The sequence below is a fragment of the Lepus europaeus genome, chromosome 5, assembly GCF_033115175.1.
Source record: "Lepus europaeus isolate LE1 chromosome 5, mLepTim1.pri, whole genome shotgun sequence".
NCBI lineage: Eukaryota > Metazoa > Chordata > Mammalia > Lagomorpha > Leporidae > Lepus > Lepus europaeus.
In genome coordinates, this window is record NC_084831.1 from 111,677,098 (window position 1) to 111,702,065 (window position 24,968).

Genomic DNA, 24,968 nt, shown 5'->3' on the forward strand with positions numbered 1-24,968 from the left:
GTATCAGGAAGACGAGAACCTCAAGGATGTGTTAGGAGACATACTCATACAGAGTTAAACATCCACTGGTTATTTCCTGTGTATTGAGCACTCCGCTGGGGTTGTAGATAATACAGGAGAACAGTGATACAGCCTCTTCCCTAACGAAGGCTTAGATTCAGCTGTGGGAGCCAAGAGCGTATGCAAAGGATAATTTAATCACAACTACCAAGGCAAAACATGCTAATGAAAGCCTCAAAGGAAACATGTGAATATGAAATGAAAATGAGCTGGGCTGCTTGGCAAAGGTGTAAAATCACGGAGGCAGAAGAAACTATGCAGGGGGCTTCTGTGCCACTGTCCCTTCTATCTCAGGACCTTTCCACACGCTGCTCTTTCAGTCCCTTCTTCAATTCTTTGCCTGGCTAATTGTCCTGCAGAGCTGGGAACAGAGTTAGTCCAAGTGAAGACGCTTTGACCACTCTCCAGAGTCAGAGCATATTTCTAAGTGTCTCAACAATACTGCACTTACTCTATTATTGTCTAAGATTAATATTCTGTATTGCATTAACTGATTTTTTAAACACACTGGAAACCCCTCGAGGCAGGGGCTGTCTTATTCAATGTCGCATTCATAGATTTAACTAATGTCTGACATAAAGAAACTCAGTGTTTGTTCAAAGAATTAATAAGTGGACAAATAGCAGTTTGTGGGCTTACTTTAGCACTATTTAGGAATGGCCTAATACTTCTTCATTCTACAGTAAAAATACATCTCGTTGCATCTAGGCCTTGGTTTCTCCACCTGTAGAAGTTACACTTAGATGTCTTCTGAGGTCCCTCTCACACGGTTCTATGGCAGGGTTCTTGAACACGCTGCACCACACTGACATGGCGGGTGGTAGGAGTAAAGAGCAAGAGGTGGTCAGGTGGGGCAGTCTGAAGCAGTCTGTCTTTGAAAGAGAAACAAAATTCTGCTGCGTTCCTCCTATGCATTGTTTACATCTTCCAGGTGTTAGCAGGAGAAAAATACTCCAAGTAGACAGAAGTGACAGTCCACTTAGAAGTTTCCTAATCAGGTACCAAACTGCATTTTCTTTACTTTTTTTTTTTTTTTTTTTTATCGTGGTATCACATAGCTTAGCTTTTCAATTGTTTGCAACATAAGTTAAAATATTACAAAGGCACTTCAAAAATTTGTGGGAATAGAATGAAAATGCTTATTTTGGTGCAAAAAAGATTTCAAAATCCATGCAATTTTCTTTGTAATATATATTCCCCAAGAACTTTTTGAAGATCACTTGTGCATTAATTTAGGGAAAGTTGTCTGCTATGTTAAAACACTAAAAAGAAAAAAAAAACCTAACAATTTGGAAGAGGACTACTGAGATATTTTGTGAATACTAGAGATTTTTTTTCACTCAGTTATTCACAAATGCAAAGCCAAGAATACAGGATCATAAAGCAAAATAAACTAGGAAAAGGCAACTGACACATGTGAATGCAAGTGTGGCTAGAGCCACGGTCAACAGTGGACTTAAATTCTGTTAGTCTGCACTCTGCTAGCAAACTTCAAAGAAGAGCAGTGGTGATTTATGCAACCAGTCAGTTTAATATCACTTTGGGTGGAGTGGCTTGGAAAAGATCTGAGGGGCACGGAAATCAGAAGAGTGTGATTTGATTGTTTTATGATCCTTGTAATGCCATTACATTCTACTATAATTACAAAATTTCCATTTATAGTGTTTAGTATAAAATAATGGTGGCTTTTCTTACTCATAGGTCCCCTCTTTTACCCCATCACTTTCCCTCACCTCCCCCGACCCCCCCATCAAATTATGGACAGGTAAAACTTGTGCAATGGCTTTTCCTTTATGCATCTAGTCTTCAGCCTCTGTCCCAATGCCACATTCGCACTGACTCCTAAGTGAAGCAATTCCAGTGGTGTGAGAGCCAAGGCTAGTGGCTCTTTCCCTGAAATTTCTGGTAATGTCTTTCCACTGATGTCACAGCAGGATAGCTTTTTTTAATTATTATTTTATTGTCTAGTGTCAACAGTATTAGAGGAGAGGCTAAAGTTAGATCTTAGTATATGGTGACTACATATTTTCATAAATGTAGCACTAAAGTAAAAAAAAATTTTACATTTATAAATAACATTCTACTATGAAAATGGTCAAACATGTACTACATTTGAAAGAATTTTACAGTCAACCCTAGGATAGCCACCAATCATACAATTATTAACATTGTCTTTATATCTTCTCTATCACTTATCTATCCCTCTACCAAACTATTTTATTTTTCTGTTATATTTCCAAGTAAACTGCAGATATCAGCTTTTCTCAAATACAGCATTCTTTTCTTTAAGTGAAGTTCAGAAATTTAGTTTCTTTGCTAAAAAATTTACATTCTGTAAAACATACAGATTTGAAGTATACTTTTGCTATTTAGACAAATGTATGCATTTGTATAAGCAAATCATCATTTTAATTACTGTGGAGAGTTCCTTTATGTCCCTCTTCTCTGAGGCTGGACTCCCAAGAAGCAAACACTGATGTGGTTGTCCTTCTACCACGCGTTAGCTTTGCCTGCTTTGCCTCACAGAAATGGAATCACACAGCATGACTCTGCTGTAAGGCTCACTCCACTCGCATAACATGTGTAAGATCCATCCACGCCCTTGATGTTATCAGCAATATACTTTCTTCTGCTAAGTAATATTCCATCAGGAAAACATACCAAGGTTCAATTAATCATACCTTCCTGGGTATTTCCAGTCTTGGGTTATTGTGAATAAAGCTGCTATGAACATCCTTGTAGAAGTCTTTCTGTGTGCCTATGTTGTCATCTCACTCGGGTAAATACTTGGCAGTGCAATTACTGGGTCATGGACTAGGTACACATTTCACTTATGAAAAATTGCTGTAACTTTTTATAAAGTGGTTATACAATTTCTCATTTCTACTTATCATGCTGAAGAATTCCAGTTGCTCCCTGACACCGGCAATATTTAGTATTGTCAATCTTTGTAATTCTAGCCTTCTGGTGGCAGTGTAGTGGTACTTCATTTTTTAAGAGAAGTTTTACTGAGGTATAATTGACATGTAATAAGCTGTACTTAATTAAAATATATCATTTAGGTTCTGGCATATGCATATGCCCAGGAAACATTCATCACAATCAAGAAAATGAACACATCCATCAATCCCAAAGATTCTCAGAGTCCTTGGTAACCTCCCCCTCCTGGCCTCCTCTCTGTCTACAGGCAACCACTGCTTTACATTAGTTTGCATTTCTCCTAACTTTATATAAATGGAATCACTCAGTGTTCTAAATATATTCATTTTTGTCTGGCCTATTTCACTCAACATAGTTCTTCAGAGATTCATCCATGCTGTTGCAAGTATCAACAGTTCATTCCTTTTTATTGGTGAGTAGTATTCTGTTGTATGGATATAACACAATTAGGTTATCAGTTTTCCCTATGATGGGTATTTGTGTTGTTTCCAGTTTTTCACGATTACAAATAATGCTATAAACATTCTGTACCAGTCTTTATGTGGATATGTTTTCAATTTTTTGCCTTAGGTATTTAGGAATGGAATGTCTATTTCACGTAATTGTTTTACATTTAACTCTTTAAATAAATAAGCTGCCAACTTGTTTGCCAGAGTTGTGATGGCATTTCATCTTCCTGCTCAGCACTGAGAGTTACTATTTAACTTGCCCTTCCCTAAAGCATATGTTGGACATCTTTCCATGTGCTTATTTGCCAGCTGAATATCTTCTCTGGAGAAGTGTTTGTGGAAATCATTTTCCCATTTCTACATTGAGCTGCTTACTAAACTGCCAGTTTTTGAGACTTCTTTATATATTCTAGATACAAGCTCTTTATCAGATATATGCTTTATAACTATCTACTCTCAGCTGCAGCTTGTTTTTAATCTTCCTAAGAATGTATATTCAAAGGGCAAAAGTTTTTAAATTTTGAAGATGCCTAATTTCATTTATGCATTATATTTTGGTCTTGTATCTAAGAAATCTTTGTCTAAATCAAGGTCACAAAGATTTTTTTCATATTTTCTTCTAAAGTTTGTTTCATATTTAAGCCTTTATTCTGTTTCATTGATCTATCTGTCGATCTTTATGACAGTACATCATTGTCTGGACTACTATAACTTTAGAATAAATTTCCCAAAGCAGGTCCTCCAACTTTGATCAACTTCTACAAAAAACACTTGCTAAAATTTTGGCTGGGATTTGAGTTAAATCTTCAGATTCAGCAAGAATTGATAATAAATGAAATCTTCCAATCCACAAATATTGTATATATCTTCATTTATTTAGGTCTTATTTAATTTCTTCAATCAAGGTTTTTTAGTATTCAAAACTATGATATATAAATCTATCATATTTTTTGTCAGATTGATCATTAGGTTCATTAATACCTTGATAAGTGGTATTGCTTTTCAAATTTCTGCTTGTTTGTTATTAATATATAGATGAATTTCTGAATATTAGTCTTTATACCCTGAAGCCTTGATAAAAACTACTCATTAGTTCTGGTTACTTTTCTGTGGATACCACATAGGATTTCCTAGGAATAAAATTTATATTTAGTTCTTTCTATTCTAGATGCCTTAATTTCTTCTTCTTGCTGTACTGAACTGGTTAGAACTTTCACAGTAATATTGAATAGAAGTAGTGAGAGCAGACATCCTGGCAAACAAATACTAAACACCAGGCTAACTCTTCTGTTTGCCTCCATTAAAGAAAAAGTTTGGTAGCTACTGGATGAACAAAAAAATAAATGGATGATGAGGTTTGGAAATAGTCAAGCACTATTCCTAAGTGCTACAGAAAATAAAATTAGTCATTTACTGAGTATAACTAGATAATGGGAAAATTAACAGTACACATTGTCTGAGCAGACTATATAATTAGACATTAACTGAACCAAGAGCAGAAAAAGCCCTTTACTTAACAGACTCATGACACATGATCCCCATCCCTGTTTGTAAAACCTGGCCAAACAGTGTTCCTGCAAGCACTTTTAAAAATTATTTATTGGGGTGGGCGTTTGGTGTAGCAATTAAGATGCCTCTGGGAATGTGCACATCCTACACTGGAGGCCCGGCTCTGCTCCTCATTCCAGCTTCCTGCTAATATGCACCGTGGGAGGCAGCAGGTGATGGCTCAGGTATTTCAGCCCTGCCACCCTGGATTGAGTCCCTGCGTCCTGGCTTTGGCTTGTCTTAGCCCTGAGCTGTTGCAAAAATTTGGAGAATGAACCAGCAAATGGGAGGTATCTTTCTCCCCCCACTCCCCTTTCTTCCCTAGTCTCCCTGCCTTTCAAATAAATTAAAAATAAATAAAATGTTAAAATTATCTTTTAAATTGACACGCAATGAACATATTTATGGCACAATGTGATGTTTCAATACATGTGTGCATTGGGCAATGAGTAAATCAGTGAAATTAGTTTATTTACCACCTCATACATTTATCCCATAAGCATTTACTTAGTTGTGCTATTTCAACACTGAGGGAACAAAAGAAAATTTTCAATTGAAAAAATTACTTAAAATACTTCATAAAAATTTGGATGAGAAAGTAATTTTTGAGAACTTGTACAGTAGAAACAATTGTCTCACTGATGTCTTCACTAATCTCTTAATTATGAAATATAATGAAGGCCTTCTAGTACTTAATTTCTACACAGTGCCCTGAAGTGACTACTCCTGTTGCTTCTGACACTATGCTCCACAGCATTAGTCCATTTACTTCTCCTACCCAGTTTCAGATTACTTCTTCGTCTCCTTCCCTCATTCTAGGGATTGTCAGATGTCCTCTGCTCTCTTTTAGTCTTTCCGTAATTTTATTCATCCACACACTGACAGCATTAAAGTCCTATCTACTTTATAATAACTCTCAAGTTTATATCTCAATCCACAATACCTGTATCTGATAGAACTGGGAACCATGGCTTACATGGTCCTTTCTCTCACCCTTACTCATTTAATACATCATTAAACCCCATGGTTTTATTTTTCCTTAAAGTCATCTTTCCTCCAAACCAACTCACAAATTCAGATTTTTATTTTATGTTTTGTTGTTGCCTACACCAGATGCTAGCAAACTTTTGCAGGGAACCATAACAGTAAATACTAGGCTTCTCATAATAACTTTGTAAGAAAAGTTTGTGGTGCGTGCACTGGGAGCACTGCAATACAGGAGGCAACGTGAAAACTAAGAGGTTGCTTTGTCATCTCAGGTACAAGATGACAGTGAGATGAACCAAAGGAGAGGTGGCGAAAATAAAGATATAGGCATGGGGCCAGCACTGTGGTGCATCAGGTTAAGTTCGAGTTTCATCTGCTCTACTTCTGATACAGCTCTTTGCTAATGTGGGCACCCAAGTGGGAGACTTGGAAGAAGCGCTTGGCTCCTGGTTTCAGCCTGGGCCAGTCCTGGTTGTTGTAGCCATTTGGGCAGTGAACCAGAGGATGGAAGATCTCTCTCTCTTTCTGTTTCTTCCCTCTCCCCCCTATAATTCTGACTTTCAAATAAGTAAATAAATAAATCTTAAAAAAAAAAAAGATACAAGATATAGGCACAGACTTCAGCAAGAGTAAGAACTGGTACAATGTGGTGAGAGGTGAGATAGATAGAAAAAGGACTCAGGAGGTCTCCTTGGTTTCTGGCTTAGGCACCTGAGTAGGCAGTGATCCCACCTGTCGAGATGGGGAATGTAAAAAGCCGTTTACAGGAGTAGGTAGAGGAGGAGGCTATGAGTAGTTCTGTTTTAAAATGTTGAACTCCAGGGGGTCTGTTAAGATATCAAAGTAAAGCTATCTTAGCAGCAGCCAATACGCAGGTCTATAGCCTAGGAATGCTGGTGAGCATGAGGATGATGATAGCTAACACTTACCGAGGACTTACTGGATGTCGCACATTGTTTTAGTCATTTTGCATGTATTTAAGTCATCTCATTCTTCCAATAACCCTACAAGGCAACTATTACTATCATTCTCATGTTACAGAGGATGAAATCAAAGCATAGAGAGATTACACTACTTGCCTGAGATGATAAATTGATACTTGGCAGAGCTGGGATAGAAACGCAGATCACAGGAATTTTGAAATCATGCTTCTAAACATTAGGGAGACATATATTTGGAGACTGCATATATTCTGAAAGGTCACTGAATGCACAGGAATAAAATACAGATGAAAGCTGGGAGTGGAGGCCTTGGAAACACTAATGCTCAAAGGATAAGCACAGAAAGAGGATGAGAAGACTGGCAGGAGCAGCAGGAACAGCAAGCAAGAAAAGCTTCAAGGAAGCCAAGACCAAGTGCTTCAAGGAAGAAGTGACCAACCATGCCGACAGCGCTACAGAAAAAAGGTGGTATAAAGACAGAAAAGTGTCCGCTGGATTTAGTAACACTAAGTTATTGGAGATTTTGATGTGAACGGTTTCAGTTAGTACAGTGGGATTAGAACTAGAATGGAGTAATTTAGGAGGTATGAAAAATGGAGATGGTGAGCACAGAACATGGATTACCTAAAAAAAATGTTCGTAAAGGGGAAGAGAGAGAAGCAGTTGCCTTAATATGCTTAGAAACTCATGACTTAGATCAAGTAGAGAAGGATAGGAGAAAGATGCTAACTGCTGAAGAGAGGGTTCCCAGGAAATGGAACTACACTTTGAAGTTAAGACTGTAAACTCTGAGATTAAAATGCCAAAAATTCAAATCCAGTCTGTTGGTTAGCTTGGAAAAACTCTGTAATTTCTGAAAACTCTGTAACATCTCTGTAATATCAATTCCCTTACCTGTAAAATGGGAATATTATCACTCTCTATTATAAGGCTTATACAAGATAATGCTTGGAAAGAAGGGTGTGTGCTAAGTGCTCAAAAAAGGCTAGCTATAGTCATTAGCACAGGATCCAGAGCACAGGGAGAGGGGCTGCCTTGTATCGAGAACGAATACCTTTTTTTTTGTCTGTTTAAGTTATTTATTTTTTTGAAAGGCAGAGTTACTGAGACAGAGAAAGATCCTCTATCTGCTGGTTCACTCCCCCAATGGCTGCAATGGCTGGAGCTGGGCCGATCCAAACAGGAGCCATAAGCTTCTTCTGGGTCTCCCATGTGGGTACAGGGGTCCAAGCAACTGGGCCATTCTCCACAGCTTTCCCAGGTGCATTAGCAAGGAGCTGGATCTGAAGCGGAGCAGCCAGGATCGAACCGGTGCCCAAATGGGATGCCAGTGCTGCAATATGCCCTGGCACTGGCCCGAAATGAATGCATTTTTGTGACAGAGAAAAAAGAAGGTAATGATAGGAATACAGGGCAGGTAAGCTTGGGGTGAGTGAGGGAAGACAGAGAGATCCTTACTAGTGGTTTCTCTGTTCTTGGTTAAGAATGGGGCAAGGTCACCTGTTGAAGTAATGAGGACCTGGTAAACCAGACTTGAGGAGAATGGAGAGCTACGTGGGGACACTGTGCAATGAAACATCAAAGGACCTCCAGCAGAGGAAGCCCAGGAGCCCTCTGAGAAACCCACATCCTATTGCTCTATGATTTCTCCATCAGTGCTAAGCAACACAGACACAGGCTGGTGAAGGCTGCCCGCAGAGACAGTGAAGTCACAGACAACCAAAAACGTCAGAATCACACTCGGGATCACTTAAAAAGGAAGGGCAAATGAAGAAATGAGCTATCAAAATAGGGGACTGCAAGAATCAAGATACTGAAATATGTCTTAATATTCTGAGCATGCAGGGCATTTAAATTCAAGAGTTAGTGAAAAGAGTAAAATACTGTACCTTCGAACGAAATGTTGGATGGACAAAATAAACAGCCTTCAAATTCCTCTTGTACCTAATACACAAAAGGGTCGGTATAAGTCATGCCTAAAACTTAAAACCACTAGGGAAAATTAATTCTTTACTTGAGTACATAAATATATGCAGAGAAAAAATTTTTAAGAAGCTCTTGTTTATATATTAAATTTTCAATGAAATGTCAAAATTCAGAGAACATTTTACTACTTAAAGTATCTATTTTTATAGGAGGTACTGTTTCTGTTGGCTGTAGGCAGGACAAACAAATTTATTGTGTGTCATTTTTTAAATAGTGCTAGAATCTCTGGGATTACACTAAAGAACAGTTAAAACCATTAAAAATTATAGCAAAAATTAGAAACTAAAAGTTGAAGTGGTCACATTACAATAACAAATAAATATGAAGGTACTTCAAAAATTTGTGGAAGATGAAATTAAATGATAAGTTTATTTTGATACAAAACAATTTTGAAATTCATGCATAATTTTTTTCATAATATACATTTTCCAGAAACTTTCTGAAGACAACTCATAGGTTTATTATGTCCCAGAAATAGTTTAAAGGCCTTTTATTTGACTCTCATAACAATTCTATGAGCTGGACAGGAACTATCACTGCCTCTATTTTAGCCCTCCCAAAGTTACCCAGCCATCAGGTGGTAGTACCAGGAACTGAAGTGAGGCTATGTGGCTCAAGATTCATACTACCATTTTCTACTCTATCATGCCTCTCCAGGTATACATGAAATTCTTTTAACAGTTCAGTAATCACAATGGGTCACTGGAGGTTAACTGGAAGGGACTTCAGATAAATTGTTTATTTCACAGTTGAGGCCTGTTTCAAGTTAAAGAGTTGGTTGGTGGCAAAAGTAGAATTACAGTGCAGTGAAGCTAACACATACACAAGTACAGCTCATATTCAGGGGAAGCTACAAAGGTGTTGAGTAATGAAAACATTAAAATTCTTAATTAATTAAGATGAGATTTAATGGGAAAAGTAAGATAGCTGGAAATTCATACCAATTTGCCTTCTTTGTATCTTAACTATAAGATGAATTTTTCAATACAATCCATAATGACATTGTAATGCTGCAAATTACAAAATAGCTCCCAGGAAGGTAGAGTGCCATTTTTGTTTAGGAAACATATTAATGAGAAGAAATATTAGGTATTACATTTGATCTTTGCTGTGGGGTGTCATGTATTTTCCCATTAAAATTTCCATTATCATTTCAAGGGACATAAGGTTTAATGAAAATAATTTCCTAGCTTGCTCAAAATCACTAGCCTGGGTTGAAGTACAAATTCTGCATTTAGAATTTTGAGACTTTGGGCAACATACTTTACCTTTCATAATGTCAATATTGTTCTACCTTTAAAATATAGTTAGTATCTCTGATAACAAACCCAAGGGTTACTGGATCAAAATTATGAATGAATGTATTTTTGGTGTGACACATCATATGAATAGAAGATAGCATATTTATTATTTTATATATAAAATTGCTAAAAACCTCACACCGTTTCCAAAGTGTTTAAAAGTGGGAATAAGTTTATACTGTAAGTATACATATTTACTTTAACACAAAATGTTTGAATTAAGGAGGACCTTCTATGTCTACAGTACAGAGTATATGTATGACACAAACTTTGTTACAAGAAACATCCTTTCACAGAACACACAGCAATGTATGCTACTGAATAAAATTGGAAAAGAAACTATTTCCCCCCTTAATAATTTTCAAAAATAACTTACTTGACATCAACAATATCGTAGAGTTTCTTCAGGAAGTCAGAGTCCAGGTGATTGTACTCGCTGGTCAGTGTGTGAAAATACACTAACACATATTCCTTCACAGCAATGTGATCCATTACATGGATGAAGTATAAGAGAGCCTAAAAGAAGAGGGGTAAACATAAAGACCATGTTGCCCAGTAGTCTACTTCAGAAGTGCCAAGAGAGGGAAAGTCCAGAAGACTAATCTGTGCCCTCGTGCTTGCAGAAGACATCTCAGGCTGAAGAGTATCAGTCCCTTTTAAGCTCTTCAGGAAAGAGCACTACCGCAGCGTTTACCATTCTCATAGATGCCACAGTAAGCTCCCCTTCTGTCTTGTTCTAAGTGACAGAGGAGCACAATCAGTCCCTATCCTATGGAGTAACTCTATACTGGAAAGCATTCTTGAGTCAACTACAGAATTTCCTCTCTCTAGGATCATGACACCAAAATCATCAGAAGTTTCTGCTTGTATTCAATCAGTGTCTGTAGTCTCTACTGATACGGAATCATGGCTCTCATGTAACCAAGACTTACCATGAAAGCACACAATGCGGTGGCCTACATGGCTCACTTAGGGGCTCATTTTCACAGCATCTTTAATGCTGATCTGAATGAGGAAACTGACAACAGGTTTAGTCAGTACACAGTGACAGGATAAGCAGCATTTTCTAGAGCTCTAGAAACGTTAACCCAGGTAGGTTAGAGAAACACTCCATTACAAGACGGATGAACTTTAAGAGAAACACTAAAAACAAAACAGATACAATATGGGCAGGGCCAGTATGACCCAGTGGTTTAGCTGTAAACAATTACAAAGAGGAAACTAAGAGAGAATAACTGAAGGATTACAATACAACAGGCTGTTTTCCAATCCCTGCTCCGGTGATTAATCCCTGGCATTAACAAGGATTAGAATCCAACTGCTATTGGGGCACACAGAGGAGGGCAGTAAGAAAACACAGGATCTTTCCAGCTGTTACCTGATTTGGACCTTAAAATATAGCTCATTATTTCATATGAATTGAAACATGTCGAATATTCAGAACACCATGCTAGTAGGCACTAAAATCAAGTGTAGAGATTTATGTTTTGATTGTTGTCAATCACATTATTGATGATGATAATGAATGTCACACTGATTAAGAGCATAGAACAAATGATTACAAATACAATGCGACTAACCAAAGGTGAATCTGTCCTCTGGGTATGTGTGTCTATTTTTTTTTTCGATCTAGATTGCTCCTTTGTTCTCTTTATGTTCATGCTACACTTTTTTTTTTTTTTTTAACAGGCAGAGTGGACAGTGAGAGAGAAAGAGACAGAGAGAAAGGTCTTCCTTTTGCCGTTGGTTCACCCTCCAATGGCCGCCGCTGCTGGTGCGCTGCGGCCGGCGCGCCGCACTGATCCAATGGCAGGAGCTGGGTGCTTCCCTAATCTCCCATGGGGTGCAGGGCCCAAGGACTTGGGCCATCCTCCCCTGCACCCCCTGGCCACAGCAGAGAGCTGGCCTGGAAGAGGGGCAACTGGGATAGAATCCGGCGCCCCAACCGGGACTAGAACCCGGTGTGCTGGCACCGCAAGGCAGAGGATTAGCCTGTTGAGCCAGGGCGCCGGCCCATGCTCCACTTCTACTCCATAGCAATTATGGAGCCCCTGTTTAGTTTACATTTTCCATCCATACCTTAAGAATCTTTTTGTATTAAAAGGAATAGGCACATGACAGAAAAATGTCAAAGACAAATTTTCCCCCAACCATAAAATCCATTTTGAGATATTTTACTTTTTCTTCTGTTTTAATCTTTGAAGTTCCAAGGAGGGTGAAAAAACTCAATTAAGGTCAGTGTAGACATATTTAATGTATCACTTTTTCTCTAACTGGTATCATATCATAAACATTTTTCTACAGTACTGGCCTATAAAACCATAACATTGGAGGATTACAGAACATTCCATTTGAGGGTATACTCCATTTACCTGTTAGAAATTTAAGTTATAACTTTTTGTTACAAATGACCCTGCGAGTAACATGCCAGGTTCATTGCTTACACAAAACTTTTAGCCAAATATCAAGGATCTAAAATCTGAGGAGTTAGCCAGAAGCAAATACCAGCTTTTGCACACTGTGTTTTACCTTAGAATTGTGCTTACTTTCACTATAATTAAAAATATTTTCAGTTAAAGTTATTTTTTGGAGTCAGTTTCCAATTTACTGATGTTCTGGGAAGATTTATATATACATATATATATATACACACACACACATATATACACATATATCTGTGGAGTCTATTGTCTCTTTGAGTGTTCAACTTTGGGCATTTTTTTTTTTTTTTTACAGGCAGAGTTAGTGAGAGAGACAGAGACAGAGAGAAAGGTCTTCCTTTCCATTGGTTCACCCTCCAATGGCCACCATGGCCAGTGGTGCTGCGCTGATTCGAAGCCAGGAGTCAGGTGCTTCTTCTGGTCTTCCATGGGGTGCAGGGCCAAAGCACTTGGGCCATCCTCCACTGCACTCCCTGGCCACAGCAGAGAGCTGGCCTGAAAGAGGGGCAACCAGGACAGAATCCGGCGCCCCGGCTGGGACTAGAACCTGGTGTGCCAGTGCCGCAGGCGGAGGATTAGCCTATTGAGCCGTGGCGCCAGCCTGTAGCCACTTTCATACCTTGGATTATTTCCTTAGAATAAATTCTCAAACAGTGAGTGCAATCAGTTTTGTAGTTTCAATTCCCCTCTGACAATGATTAATGGGTAATTTTGAAGGTGAAAAAATACTTAATTCACTTTTTTGTACTACTTACTATTCAATGAACATTTTATATTTTATTTCCCTGTTATAATTTTTTTTAGGTATCATCCATTGTTGTTCTTTGCCTCCAAATGAAGGAATCATGGAACTAGATAAACTACATTTTGGTTTTTTTCTCTTTTGATAGACATTCAAGCACTAATTTTTCTTTTTCTTTTTTAAAGTAGAATTTAATTGTAAAACTGTAATACAGAATGACTACAAACAAACACTTGTCAGTTATATCAACATCCAAAACAAAGCAGCTGTGATTTTGGAAATCATTTTGCAGCATTCCAGTATTTTTGTTTCTTCTACAGAGAAAGACCAAACCCCTAAGCCAAGTGAAACAGTACATATCGACTCCCAGAACCACGGGTGCTACTTTGCCAGAGAGGCACAGAGCAGCTTCATCTCATACTGTAAGCCCTGATTCCAAAATTTAAATCAACAATATTTGCAAAACAGAGCCCTTTGATGGCTTACCTTGTCCATATCTATTAATGTTACAGGAATGTTTCTTCCAACCACCACCATCACTGTGCGACCACAGTTATCAACACCTACAAACAGGAAATGTAATCAGCACCCAGAAACTTTATTCCAAGAGCATTATTTGTCCTGGGCTCTTCTGTACAAGAATATCCCACACACATTTAAAAGACTGAAATGCAGGAAGTACTTTTTTCAAATTTCATATTCAGATTTCTTTTTTTCTGTGTAGAAAACAATACTTTTTTTTTTTTTTTTTAAGCTTCATGAGGTTTGGATCACTGCCCTGACTTTTAAGATAAGATCTCTTAAAGATTTCAGATCAGGGACAGCCAAAGATCTTTCGATAGACAGCATTTTGTTTAAACTCACTACAACTTTCAATAACATTAGTGATCCAGGAAAAACTAAATAGCATTCAAATCTGAAAATTAATAAGCACTGTCTGAAAAGAAATCTAATGATGAAAGAGCAGGAATCTGGCAACTTTCACTGTCTCCGTTATGTAAGGTTTGCATTTAGTAAAAGCAAATATACTTTCAAAAGCAAAATAAAAATATAAAAAGGAAAAGGATGCTAGGGAGAAATGGTAATGCAGAACTGTAAACTGAAATTTTTATAGATTGAGATGCTATTTCTAAGATCCTGATAATGAGCAAAAACTTTGCATTGGTACAAAAACATTTTATTCAGAGCAAATGGGTGAAATCAGAGGAAAATGAATTCTCAAATAACATGCTGGGTCAGGTCCTTAATTAGTAAAAGATTAAGTTCCCACCATCCTTAAGCTCACCTGTTTGGTATAAGGCTTTTAGGGACGCAATATCAGACAGATCCTCAGATCTTGCTTGACATAGCCAACGATTATAACTAGAGAAATAATAAAGGTTATGATGATTATAATAAACCATTATAAATTAAATTTACAAATGGGACTAATTTTTATTATCTCTCTCTGTCTCTAAAGAATTGATGCTTCATTATAATGAGGTAGGAGTGAATGAGGCCATTATACCTACCATGCAGAATCTCTACATTATTGGTTAAATAAACACAAATGAGTTGCTGGAAAAGGAAGCTGTTCATATTACATTATTTTTAAAAATTCTCATGATCAAATGAAGACTATACAGATAAATGAGTAAGAAACCATATGTTCAAGTTTTTTTTTTTTTTGGACAGGCAGAGTTAGATAGTGAGAGAGAGAGAGACAGAGAGAAAGGTCTTGCTTTTCCGTTGGTTCACCCCCGAAATGGCCACTATGGCCGGCGAGCTGACCCAATCCGAAGCCAGGAGCCAGGTGCCTCCCCCAGCACCGGTCTCCCACGCAGGTGCAGGGCCCAAGCACTTGGGCCATCCTCTACTGCCCCCACCCAGGCCACAGCAGAGAGCTGGACTGGAAGAGGAGCAGCCGAGACAGAATCCGGCACCCCAACTGGGACTAGAACCTGGGGTGCCGGCGCCGCAGGCGGAGGATTAGCCTAGTGAGCCGGGGCGCCAGCCCAAGTTGTTTTCTAATTGTTATGATTACATCATCTCCATAAGCTTGTTACACAGCAAATACACCATATATCATTAGTTATATATATAACTAAAATATATATATTAGTTATATATATTATATATAATTAGTTCTAGTAGAAAGGATATAACAAGAGTTAGGTGAATATTTCTTGATTTCTGTATTCTGTTCACATAATCACTAGTTCACTTGTCAAAGATTAATAAAGCATAAATGCAATGCTTACATTATATTATGCCTTCAAATCTTTACTGAGTGAAATAATAAGCATGAGTAATACACAGGTATTTCTGGGGCCTGAGAGGAATAAAGGAAAGAGTTGGCTTCAAAGAATTCAAAGTTGAATATGAGATAGATACATCACAGAGACACTTAACTCTGTAACAGACTAAGACAAGCAACCCGAAGGGCTAAGCACTCTGTTAGTCATGTATGCTAAGAGGAGAATGTGGTGGTAGTGGAGTGGGGAGGGTGGTGGTGAGTAGAAGCAGGTCCCGGAAATGTTGAAGAAACAACTGCTCCTTTCTATGTATTATCTTTCACTACTCTTAGTCAAGGCTTTATCCACTTACTGCAATGTCTGTTTTCAGTGTGACCTTAAGAGAGGCAATTTATCTTTATTTTCAGCCAACTGCTAGGGTTAGTTTCTGACACTCACTCACTATGAATTCAATGAACTCTAAAAAACCATTTTTAAAGCTGGAACTCATATGCTTGTTGTTTCAAAACACTCTTATTGGTACATGCATGGTACACTTTAAAAAAGTGGTGGTACAGTTTTTTAAAATGATGTAGTAAACATCCCCAAGCTTAACACCTAAAACGAAAATTAACACAATCAACATAACCTGTATCTAACCATGTGGCTATGTATCTCCAATTCTAAGCCTTAGTCCCTTCTTACCATCACCCAGAATCCTATGTTTATTACTTCCTTGATTTTCCTTTTTATATTGTTTTCATTCATTTGTATGTATTCAATGTACCAAGTTTTTATTTAACAATTTAAAAAAGTTTGTTATGCTGTGACCTTTTGGGTCTGATTTTTTTTTTTTTTTACTTAATAGATTGCTAAGATTCAGCTATAAAACTGGGTTTCAATCTTGTTCATTAATTTTAACTAATATAATGTACAAGCATTCATTGTATGTGAAAACTGTCATTTTTTTTTTTCATTCATTCTCCCATTGATAGGCATTCAGGCTAGTCTCAAGTTTCTGCTTTTGTGATCGGTGTTACCATCAACTTGTTTTGCATGTCTCCTGTACACATGTGCGTGTGTTCTCTTGAATAGATGGCAAGCAGTAGAAACACTAGGTTATTGGGTACGTTCAACTTTAGGAGGTAAGGCCAAACTTCTTTTCCAAAGCATTGCACCAATTTATACTTCTATAATCAGTGAGTGAGATCCTGTGATTCCACATCCTATTTGACCACTGGTATTATCAGATGTTTTGACTTTTGCCAGCCAGGTTTGAAATGATATGTTTCTTCTCTTGTAACTGATGAGATTGAAATCCTGTTCACGTTATGGAAGCTGTTTCTTCTTCAGTGTGAAGCCTGTTCATAGCATTTGTCCATTTTTTTTATTGAGTTGTCCTTTTTTCACTGATAGTGGTTCTCTACATATTCTGAATACAACCATTTGCCAGTTGTGTGTACTGTGAATATATACTTCCATTCTGTAACTTGCTTTTCACTTTTTTGGCTCTATTTAAAGAAAAGTCCTTAACTTTTATAATATAAGCAAAGGTTCTTTTTTGTTAATAGTATTTTTATGCCTTATTTAAGAAATATATTATTTATCTAAGGTCTGAAAGATCCCAACCTATAATTTCTCATGAGTTGTAATATAAAACAAAACAAAACAAAGTCCTTAATACATCTAGCAATGATTTTAGTCCACGGTGTCAAAATGCTTTGAACTTTGACTAACTGTGACTTGCAACTTGAGATCCAATGATAGTTTCTGGTTGGCAAAATCTGTAGGAACATGGGAAGAAGGTCTATGACTTCTGACAGATTCTCAGAGGGTTTATGATTTTAAAAAGGTTAGAGTCACTGCTGAGGGGCTCTGGCATAGCGAGTAAAGCCATTGTTTGCAGTATCAGCATCCCATACGAGCATTAGTTCAACTCCTGGCTACTCCTCTTCCAATCCGGCTCTTTGCTGTGGACTGGGAAAGCAATAGAAGATGGTCTAAGACCATGGGGCCTGCACCCATGAGGGAGATCTGGAAGAGGAACCAGAACTGGCTTTAGATCGGACCAGCTCTGTCTTTTGTGGTCATTTGGGCAGTGAAGCAGGAGATGGAAGACCAATCTCTCTCTCGCTCTCACTCTGCTTCTGCAACTGTGCCTTTCAAATAAATAATCTTTTTAAAAAAAATCACTGCTGAGAAACTGGTGCTGCTGAGGTTTCTAATTCACCTTTAGGTGAACTTCAGTCCAATAACTCATGATTGCAACCTTCATCCTCTTTATTTCAGATAAGTCTCCTCCACCTCCACTACAGACTATATAAGTTTGATTAGGTAGTCATATTTTTTTCTTCCAGTCATCAGTAGTTGTGGGGAGGGAGTATAAACAAAAGATGCTATGCTTATCTCAGCATTGAACGGAGATGAGGCTTGCCTTGTTTTTCCTCTAAACTTCATTATTCAAAGACTATTTTAGATTTTCCATTATATTGCTTAGAAATTGCATCTCATTTTTTGCTGTACTTTTTGTATTTTATTTCAATAAAGACATGAAATCCTTTGTTTCAATCCAAAAATCAGAACAAAGCTAAAACAGGAAAGTATCAACAGCTCAAAATAGTTTCTGGTTTGCATACTGCTTATCCAAAATAGCAAGTTTCTATTGCTTGATGAGAAAAATAGAATAATCATACATAAAAAAACACACACGATATGTCAAAATGATGGCAAAAATAGAATGGAAGAAATACTGTCTACAGAGTTTCTCAATGGGTTGTAATCATCTGAAGTTCGACAAAGCTAACATAACCCAATCCCTTCCAGTTAATTAATTACCATTCACCTGTATACTCAAAGATTGAATAATAAAGGAAATTTAAACAAATTACTCTTAAAAGACCAATAACTAACCTATTTGTGTAAAACAAGTATCCCAGGGAAAATGCTGTCTCTGGGATTCACAGTTTTTCTAGACCTTGTGAAACTGTCTACCGCAGATTCAGTTACGACCTTTGTTCTATTCTTTTACTGCACCCAGTACTAATTGATTTAACATTTTTCTTTTATGCAAGACCCTAAGCCCTACAAGGGTGGAGGCTCTATCAGCCTGCTTGTCGATCTGCATTACCAGTAGTCTACAGCACAACATTATTAGTAAGGACTTAATATTTAACAATGAATGGGATGATGTTTTTGCTGTGAGAATAACAAAAGAGTCACAGGCAATTGGACTGTAAGTCAACCAAGGAACACCAAGGAAAAGAAAGAAAATACTACAGTGGCCGGCGCCGTGGCTTCACAGGCTAATAAGCACCTGGCTCCCGCCATCGGAACAGCGCGGTGCGCCGGCCGCAGCGCGCCTACCGCTGCGGCCATTGGAGGGTGAACCAACGGCAAAAAGGAAGACCTTTCTCTCTATCTCCCTCTACTGTCCACTCTGCCTGTCAAAAGTAAAAAAAAAAAGAAAAAAAAAAAAAGAAAATACTACAGTAAAATCATTTTTACAATCTCAAAATCTTCGAAAAAGAATATCTAGTCTCTTTCTGAATTTTTGTAAGTAAACCAACTTCTAGCTTACGACACACCAAAATCAAAGTTAGAACAGAACAGGAGACCTAGAAAGGTAAATCTAAGAATTAGACAACATGTTTAATTTTTTCAGACGTTGAAAACAATTATGGCAAGGGATACTTAGATGTTAACACAGTGCTACAAAGTAATGATACAGATTAGGCATCTTCTAACCAGATCCCAAACCCAAAATGTTCCAAAATCCAAAATTTTTGAGTATTAACACCCAACACAACACTACAAATGAAAAATTACTGACTTTATGTGATGGGTCACAGTAAAAAAATAGGCATTCAAAATGTGTATAAAATTACTCTTAAAATATGTGAAGATACATCTGAAACACAACAAATGGTGTGTTAAGACTTCTGTCCCATCACTAAGATCTATCACTGCTGTTTAGGCAAATGCTTCAAAATCCCCCCAAATCTGAAATCCAAAACACATCTGGTCCCAGACATTCTGGACAAGGGAGGCTGAGCTAGAGTCAAACTACTGCCAATCAATGACATCCTTTAGCATTGCAACTGATAAGAGAATGGAAGGCTTTGAAAAAGATAATAAAACCCACTTCCCTCTCAGAGATAAAAAATTTGTTCAACATCTGTTCAACCTGAATATAATCAACAGAATATTATTTGAAAATAGAAACTGATTTAGAAAGAACAAGAAATTTCAAAAAACTGTAACATGCAATCTGAAACCTGATAAAGTACACAGCAGATTACTTAGTGCTCAATTACATCGTAAGCTCAACGACCACTCATTAACACTACAACTTTCTGGTTTCAGGACTCTTCTATTTTTAAAATTTTTGAGGATTCGAAAGATCTTTTGTTTATGTCAGGCATATCTGTCAATATTTACAATGTTAGAAATAAAGACAAACATTTAAAAAATATTAATTTAAAAACAATAAAAAACCAATTACATGAAGATAACTTTTTGATGAAAAAAAGCTGTGTTTAGGAAGATTTGTACTCTGTTGATTTTTGCAAATCTCTTTAATTTCTGCTGGATTCTCATATCTGCTTTTGTATTTAATTTACTTCAATGTTACATGTTAAGTACCCTCTAGGAAAATTCCACTGAAAACTGTGAGAGAATGAGAAGGGAAAATAAGTCTTAATAACATTATGACATTGGCCGACGCTGTGGCTAAACATGCTAATCCTCCACCTTGCAGCGCTGGCACACCAGGTTCTAGTCCCGGTCGGGGCGCTGGATTCTGTCCTGGTTGCCCCTCTTCCAGGCCAGCTCTCTGCTGTGGCCCAGGAGTGCAGTGGAGGATGGCCCAAGTGCTTGGGCCCTGCACCCCATGGGAGACCAGGATAAGCACCTGGCTCCTGCCTTCGGATCAGTGCAGCGCACCGGCCGCAGCGCGCCAGCCGCGGCGGCCATTGGAGGGTGAATCAACGGCAAAAGGAAGACCTTTCTCTCTGTCCACTCTGCCTGTCAAAAAAACCAAAAATAAACAAACAAAAAAAACATTATGACAAGTTTGACCTCACAGGCCACCAGAAAGGGTATGAAATTCTCTGGACCACACTTTCAAGAACTGTTTTTATCATGGTTAAAGCAAAGCAAGGAGGTCAACGTTCTGAGGCTGTTGTCTTTTATAACCAGAATCCTTACACAACCATACTGAAACTTAACTTAGAGACATTCCTTGCAACTGGTCAATTTTGGAAATAACCAAAACAACAAGCAAAGAGAGATTCAGACAATCACAGTCAATTAGCTGGATCATTTGCAGAGAACAAAAATGTCTAACTACAGCCAATCAAGTAATTTCTTTGCTTCCACATTTAGCCTGTATTGTCCCACTGCTCATACTCCAGAGCTGGGCTCTCGGAACCTCTTCTGGTTTTGAGTGCAGTCTGAGTCCTGAATAGTTCTTTGCTCAAATAGACTGTTATTTTGTCTAAAATTTTTCTTTTTAATGTTACTTTGAAGTATTCTGCATTATAGATGTAAGACAAGGCTGCATCTTCAACCCTCACAGACACTGAGCGTGTAAATGGGGAACCGGAGACTGTTTAGATTCAGACACAGCTGAAGGGAATGGGATGGCAGAGGATGCCGCCTGGTTCCGGCTGTGGGACTTAGGCAGTGCTGCTCATCCAGTCTGTCCCCATGTGCTGATGGGATGTGCACAGCAACCTGACAGTTGCTAAGAACTCCTGCCTCTGACACCTGAAAGCAGGAGCTGCCCAAGAGAAGGACAGCCTTATTATCTCTAGATATCTGCATCTTTTAGAATGTTTCCTGAACCAACAGAAAAATCAACTGTCTAACAAACTTGACTGTTAGGATCCAGGCCCTCCAAAAGCACTGAGGACAGTGTTTTACAAGCTGCCTTCACACTCATTCCCAGAATCTACTCCTTGGCTGAGGACTCCTTTCCAGAAAGTGTGGACTTAGTCAGTACCATTTATTTTAATACTGGCTTGAGCAGTACTAATGAAGTGAAACAAATCAACTCATTTTAATAAGAGACAGACAAGGATCCGGCCCCAAAACAAACTTAAAATACTACAGGTTATCTGTATCATTTCCTGGAGAAATGAAGACATGTGACACGTAAGCATGTATGTGTGTGTGAGACTGAGAGAGCAGAGACAGAGTGAGAGCATGCAGAGAGAAAAGCTTGGCTGACCCGATAAAGGTGATAAGCACGCATTTCCTTGATGTGAACACAAAAACCCTCTCTCTAGTCCCTGCTCAACCTCTCTGAGGTTGGTGTGTGAGAGTGGGTTGAAGAGGATGGCAGAGAAGAGAGCCACGCTATGGTGATAACTCTGAAGGCTCTTCTTCCATGAACTGTAAATGTGGGAACAACATTCAACCTATTGGAAAAGTAAAGAGGTCACATCACACTGGATCAGTGATCTAGGGCACAAAACAATCAGCTAAGAAGCTTCAAAAGGAGGATTCTGGGGCCCTCCAGCAGAGGTGCTGATGCAGGATGCTTTGTGTGGGGTCCATGAATGAGTATCTTAACAAGCACCCTGGTCGCTCACAGACTGTGGACTCCACTTTGGAAAGCTGGTCCAGGTGATCACCAAAATTCCATCCAGTGATAAAGTAGTGGGGAGAGCCCAGAGAGCAGTGGATCTCATGTGTGGACTGCACATTCCTAAACAGGGCATCTTCAGGGGATTTGCAAAGTCAACAACGTGTTCACAATCACACCACGACATTCTGCATCTTTTTCACTGTGTTGACATTTACACTGACAGTTCAAAAGCAACTGCTAGGTGAAAACGCCTGGCGATGGCCTTATCACAAATCAAGGCAAAGGCACCCAACTCTCACAGTAAGTAGCTTTTGGATTCTTTATTGCCAAACACTTGCGGAATAAAAGCAGTGAGTTAATGTCTTTGATGAGGGAGTAAAAAATACTAACTTCATTAAAGCAACCCTTGAGAATCCACCTGTTTAATATTACTGTGTGACAAAATGGAAAGGACACATAGAGTACTTCCACATACTGAAGTACGAGGGGTGTGGAAGAAAAGCACTGTGTGACTGTTTGAGTTGCAAGCGGAACTAATTGCTTTTCGCATGGGACTTCCATATTTCACCTCACAGAATGACTGGCAGACAAACTATGGCTATCCCATGAGTATGTGGCAGTTGTTTTCTCAAAAATGAGTAAGTAATGGCACCGCCTTAAGAAAAATAACTGGAGCTGACCCTGTGGTGTAGTGGGTAAAGCTGCCCCCTGCAGTGCCGGCACGCTGTATGGGCACCGGTTCGTGTCCCGGTTGCTCCAGTTCCGATCCAGCTCTCTGCTGTGGCCTGAGGAGGTAGTGGAAGATGGCCCAAGTCCTTGGGTTCCTGCACCCATGTGGGAGAACAGAAAGAAGCTCCAGGCTTCTTGCTTCGGTTCAGCACAGCTCTGGACATTGTGGCCATTTGGGGAGTGAACCAACAGATGGAAGATCTCTCTGCCTCTCTGTAACTCTGCCTTTCAAATAAATGAATAAATCTTAAAAAATAAAAAACAGCACTTGGTTGCTAAATGATAAACGTTGCCAATGATAAAACTTGAGTTTTAAAAAATAGATATAAGTTTGGAAAATTTTTATCATCACTAGAAGCTTCATAATATTTAAAGGTTTTCTGTTGAGACTGGTAGTGACACCAACGAATGTCATTTTTTATACTATGTAGTGAACTGTGTCAATATTTGGAAGAACTGAATAATTCAGTGATTCAATATTTTCCAGAAGATCAATATACGATGTCATAAAGTCTAACTATAAATTCCTATTATAAAATCTATTCAAACTGCAGGTCAGAACAGTATAAAGATTCATGAATATTGCTTGAGAATCTGTCTAATAGTTGAACTTTAAGAAACTACCATTTAGCAAATTGTGGTATGGTATAAAAGAATATCCAAAATTATCTGAAAAGGCTATTAAAATACTTCCCCCCTTTTCAATTACCTAAGCGAGGTGAGCTTTTCTTAATATACTTTACCCAAAACAACTTATTGTAACAGTTTACAAACAGATAAGAAAATCCAATTATCTCCTATTGAGAGAAATGTTAAAAGATATGCAACATTTGAAATAAAATATAAAATGCTACATTCTCATGAAATAAAAAAAGATATCCTTAAAAATGAAGTTATTTATAATGAATTAGTAGATAATTTCTCATATGATAAGTGATGTTGGTTATAACCCATGTGAACAGAGGCTCTTTGGGATCTTAACAAGTTTTTAGGGTGCAAATAGGATGACCTGAAATCAAAAATTTTGAGAACTCCTAGCAATGTATAAATCACAATGTGAAAAATGTTAAAAAAAAAAAAATAGATGCCAAGTCATGTGAGAGACAGCCCAGTCATTGTATTGGAAGAAACATGTTTGCCAGATGATTTGTTTACATGGTTAGGCCCAGAAACCACTCAAAGTATCATTTGTGACTGTATCCTTTTAAAAAGCTGTTCACTGGTGCCCTCTGGTGGCTTAACTTTTTTTTTTTTAATCAGTATACAGTGATGACCTGGGACTGAGGACACAAAGAATTCTAATTCTACAAGAAACTCCAGAGATATCTATTCCAACTGCCACTTTATAAATGAAGACTGACAACATCCAGCCTAAGAGTATAAAACAGGATGACAAATGCTATGCTATGCTTTGCGTAAGTATAGGGTATGAAAATAAGTGTACAGAAGGAAGCATCTGTTCCAGACTTGCAAGGTAGGTTTCCAGGGCAATGCTTTTAGATGAAAGCTGGAGAACAGGTAGGAATTGAAAGATGAGAGTATTCCAGTCAAAAGGAACAGAAAGTACCAACGCTCAGAGGTAAAACAGTCCACAATTTGCTCAGATTTAAGGGAACAGTAATGGCCAATTTTAAGAGCTTATTAAGTACCAGCTGCTACATTAAGTTAATTAAATTATATTTAATGTTCACATAGCAACTAACTTTAAAAGTTAATGGCAGATACTTATAGTTTATGATTTTTCTTCTCTGTGTAATTTTTTGAAAAGCAGCTAGCCTTATAAGCATTGTTAATCTTTAGAAAAGCTTACAAATAAATGATAGCTGCTCCTATGTTTTAAAAAGAACTTATTTAGAAATTCTTTAGAAAACACCTGGAAGAAATGGAATGGGTCAGATGCTTTATAAGAACTTTGGACTAATTCAGAGAAAAAACAAAATTTTAAATTTAATAAAACTGTAGATAATGCTTTGATTCTAAATGTAGTAAAGTAAAAACTCTGTAATTGCCTTTTCCTAATTTCTACCTTTAGAATATTTCCT

At 38.0% G+C, this 24,968-nt stretch overlaps 1 protein-coding gene across 1 annotated transcript in view; it reads right to left on the minus strand.

Moving 5' to 3' along the window:
- The window catches only part of GDAP2 (ganglioside induced differentiation associated protein 2), a 74,458-nt gene that overhangs the window by 14,723 nt on the left and 34,767 nt on the right, over positions 1 to 24,968 (minus strand). The window contains exons 9-12 of the mRNA XM_062192057.1: positions 14,681 to 14,757; positions 13,882 to 13,958; positions 10,589 to 10,728; positions 8,815 to 8,869 (exon numbers count right to left, since the gene is read on the minus strand). Coding sequence (XP_062048041.1) covers positions 8,815 to 8,869; positions 10,589 to 10,728; positions 13,882 to 13,958; positions 14,681 to 14,757 — 349 coding nt within the window. The remainder of the gene's footprint in view (positions 1 to 8,814; positions 8,870 to 10,588; positions 10,729 to 13,881; positions 13,959 to 14,680; positions 14,758 to 24,968) is intronic.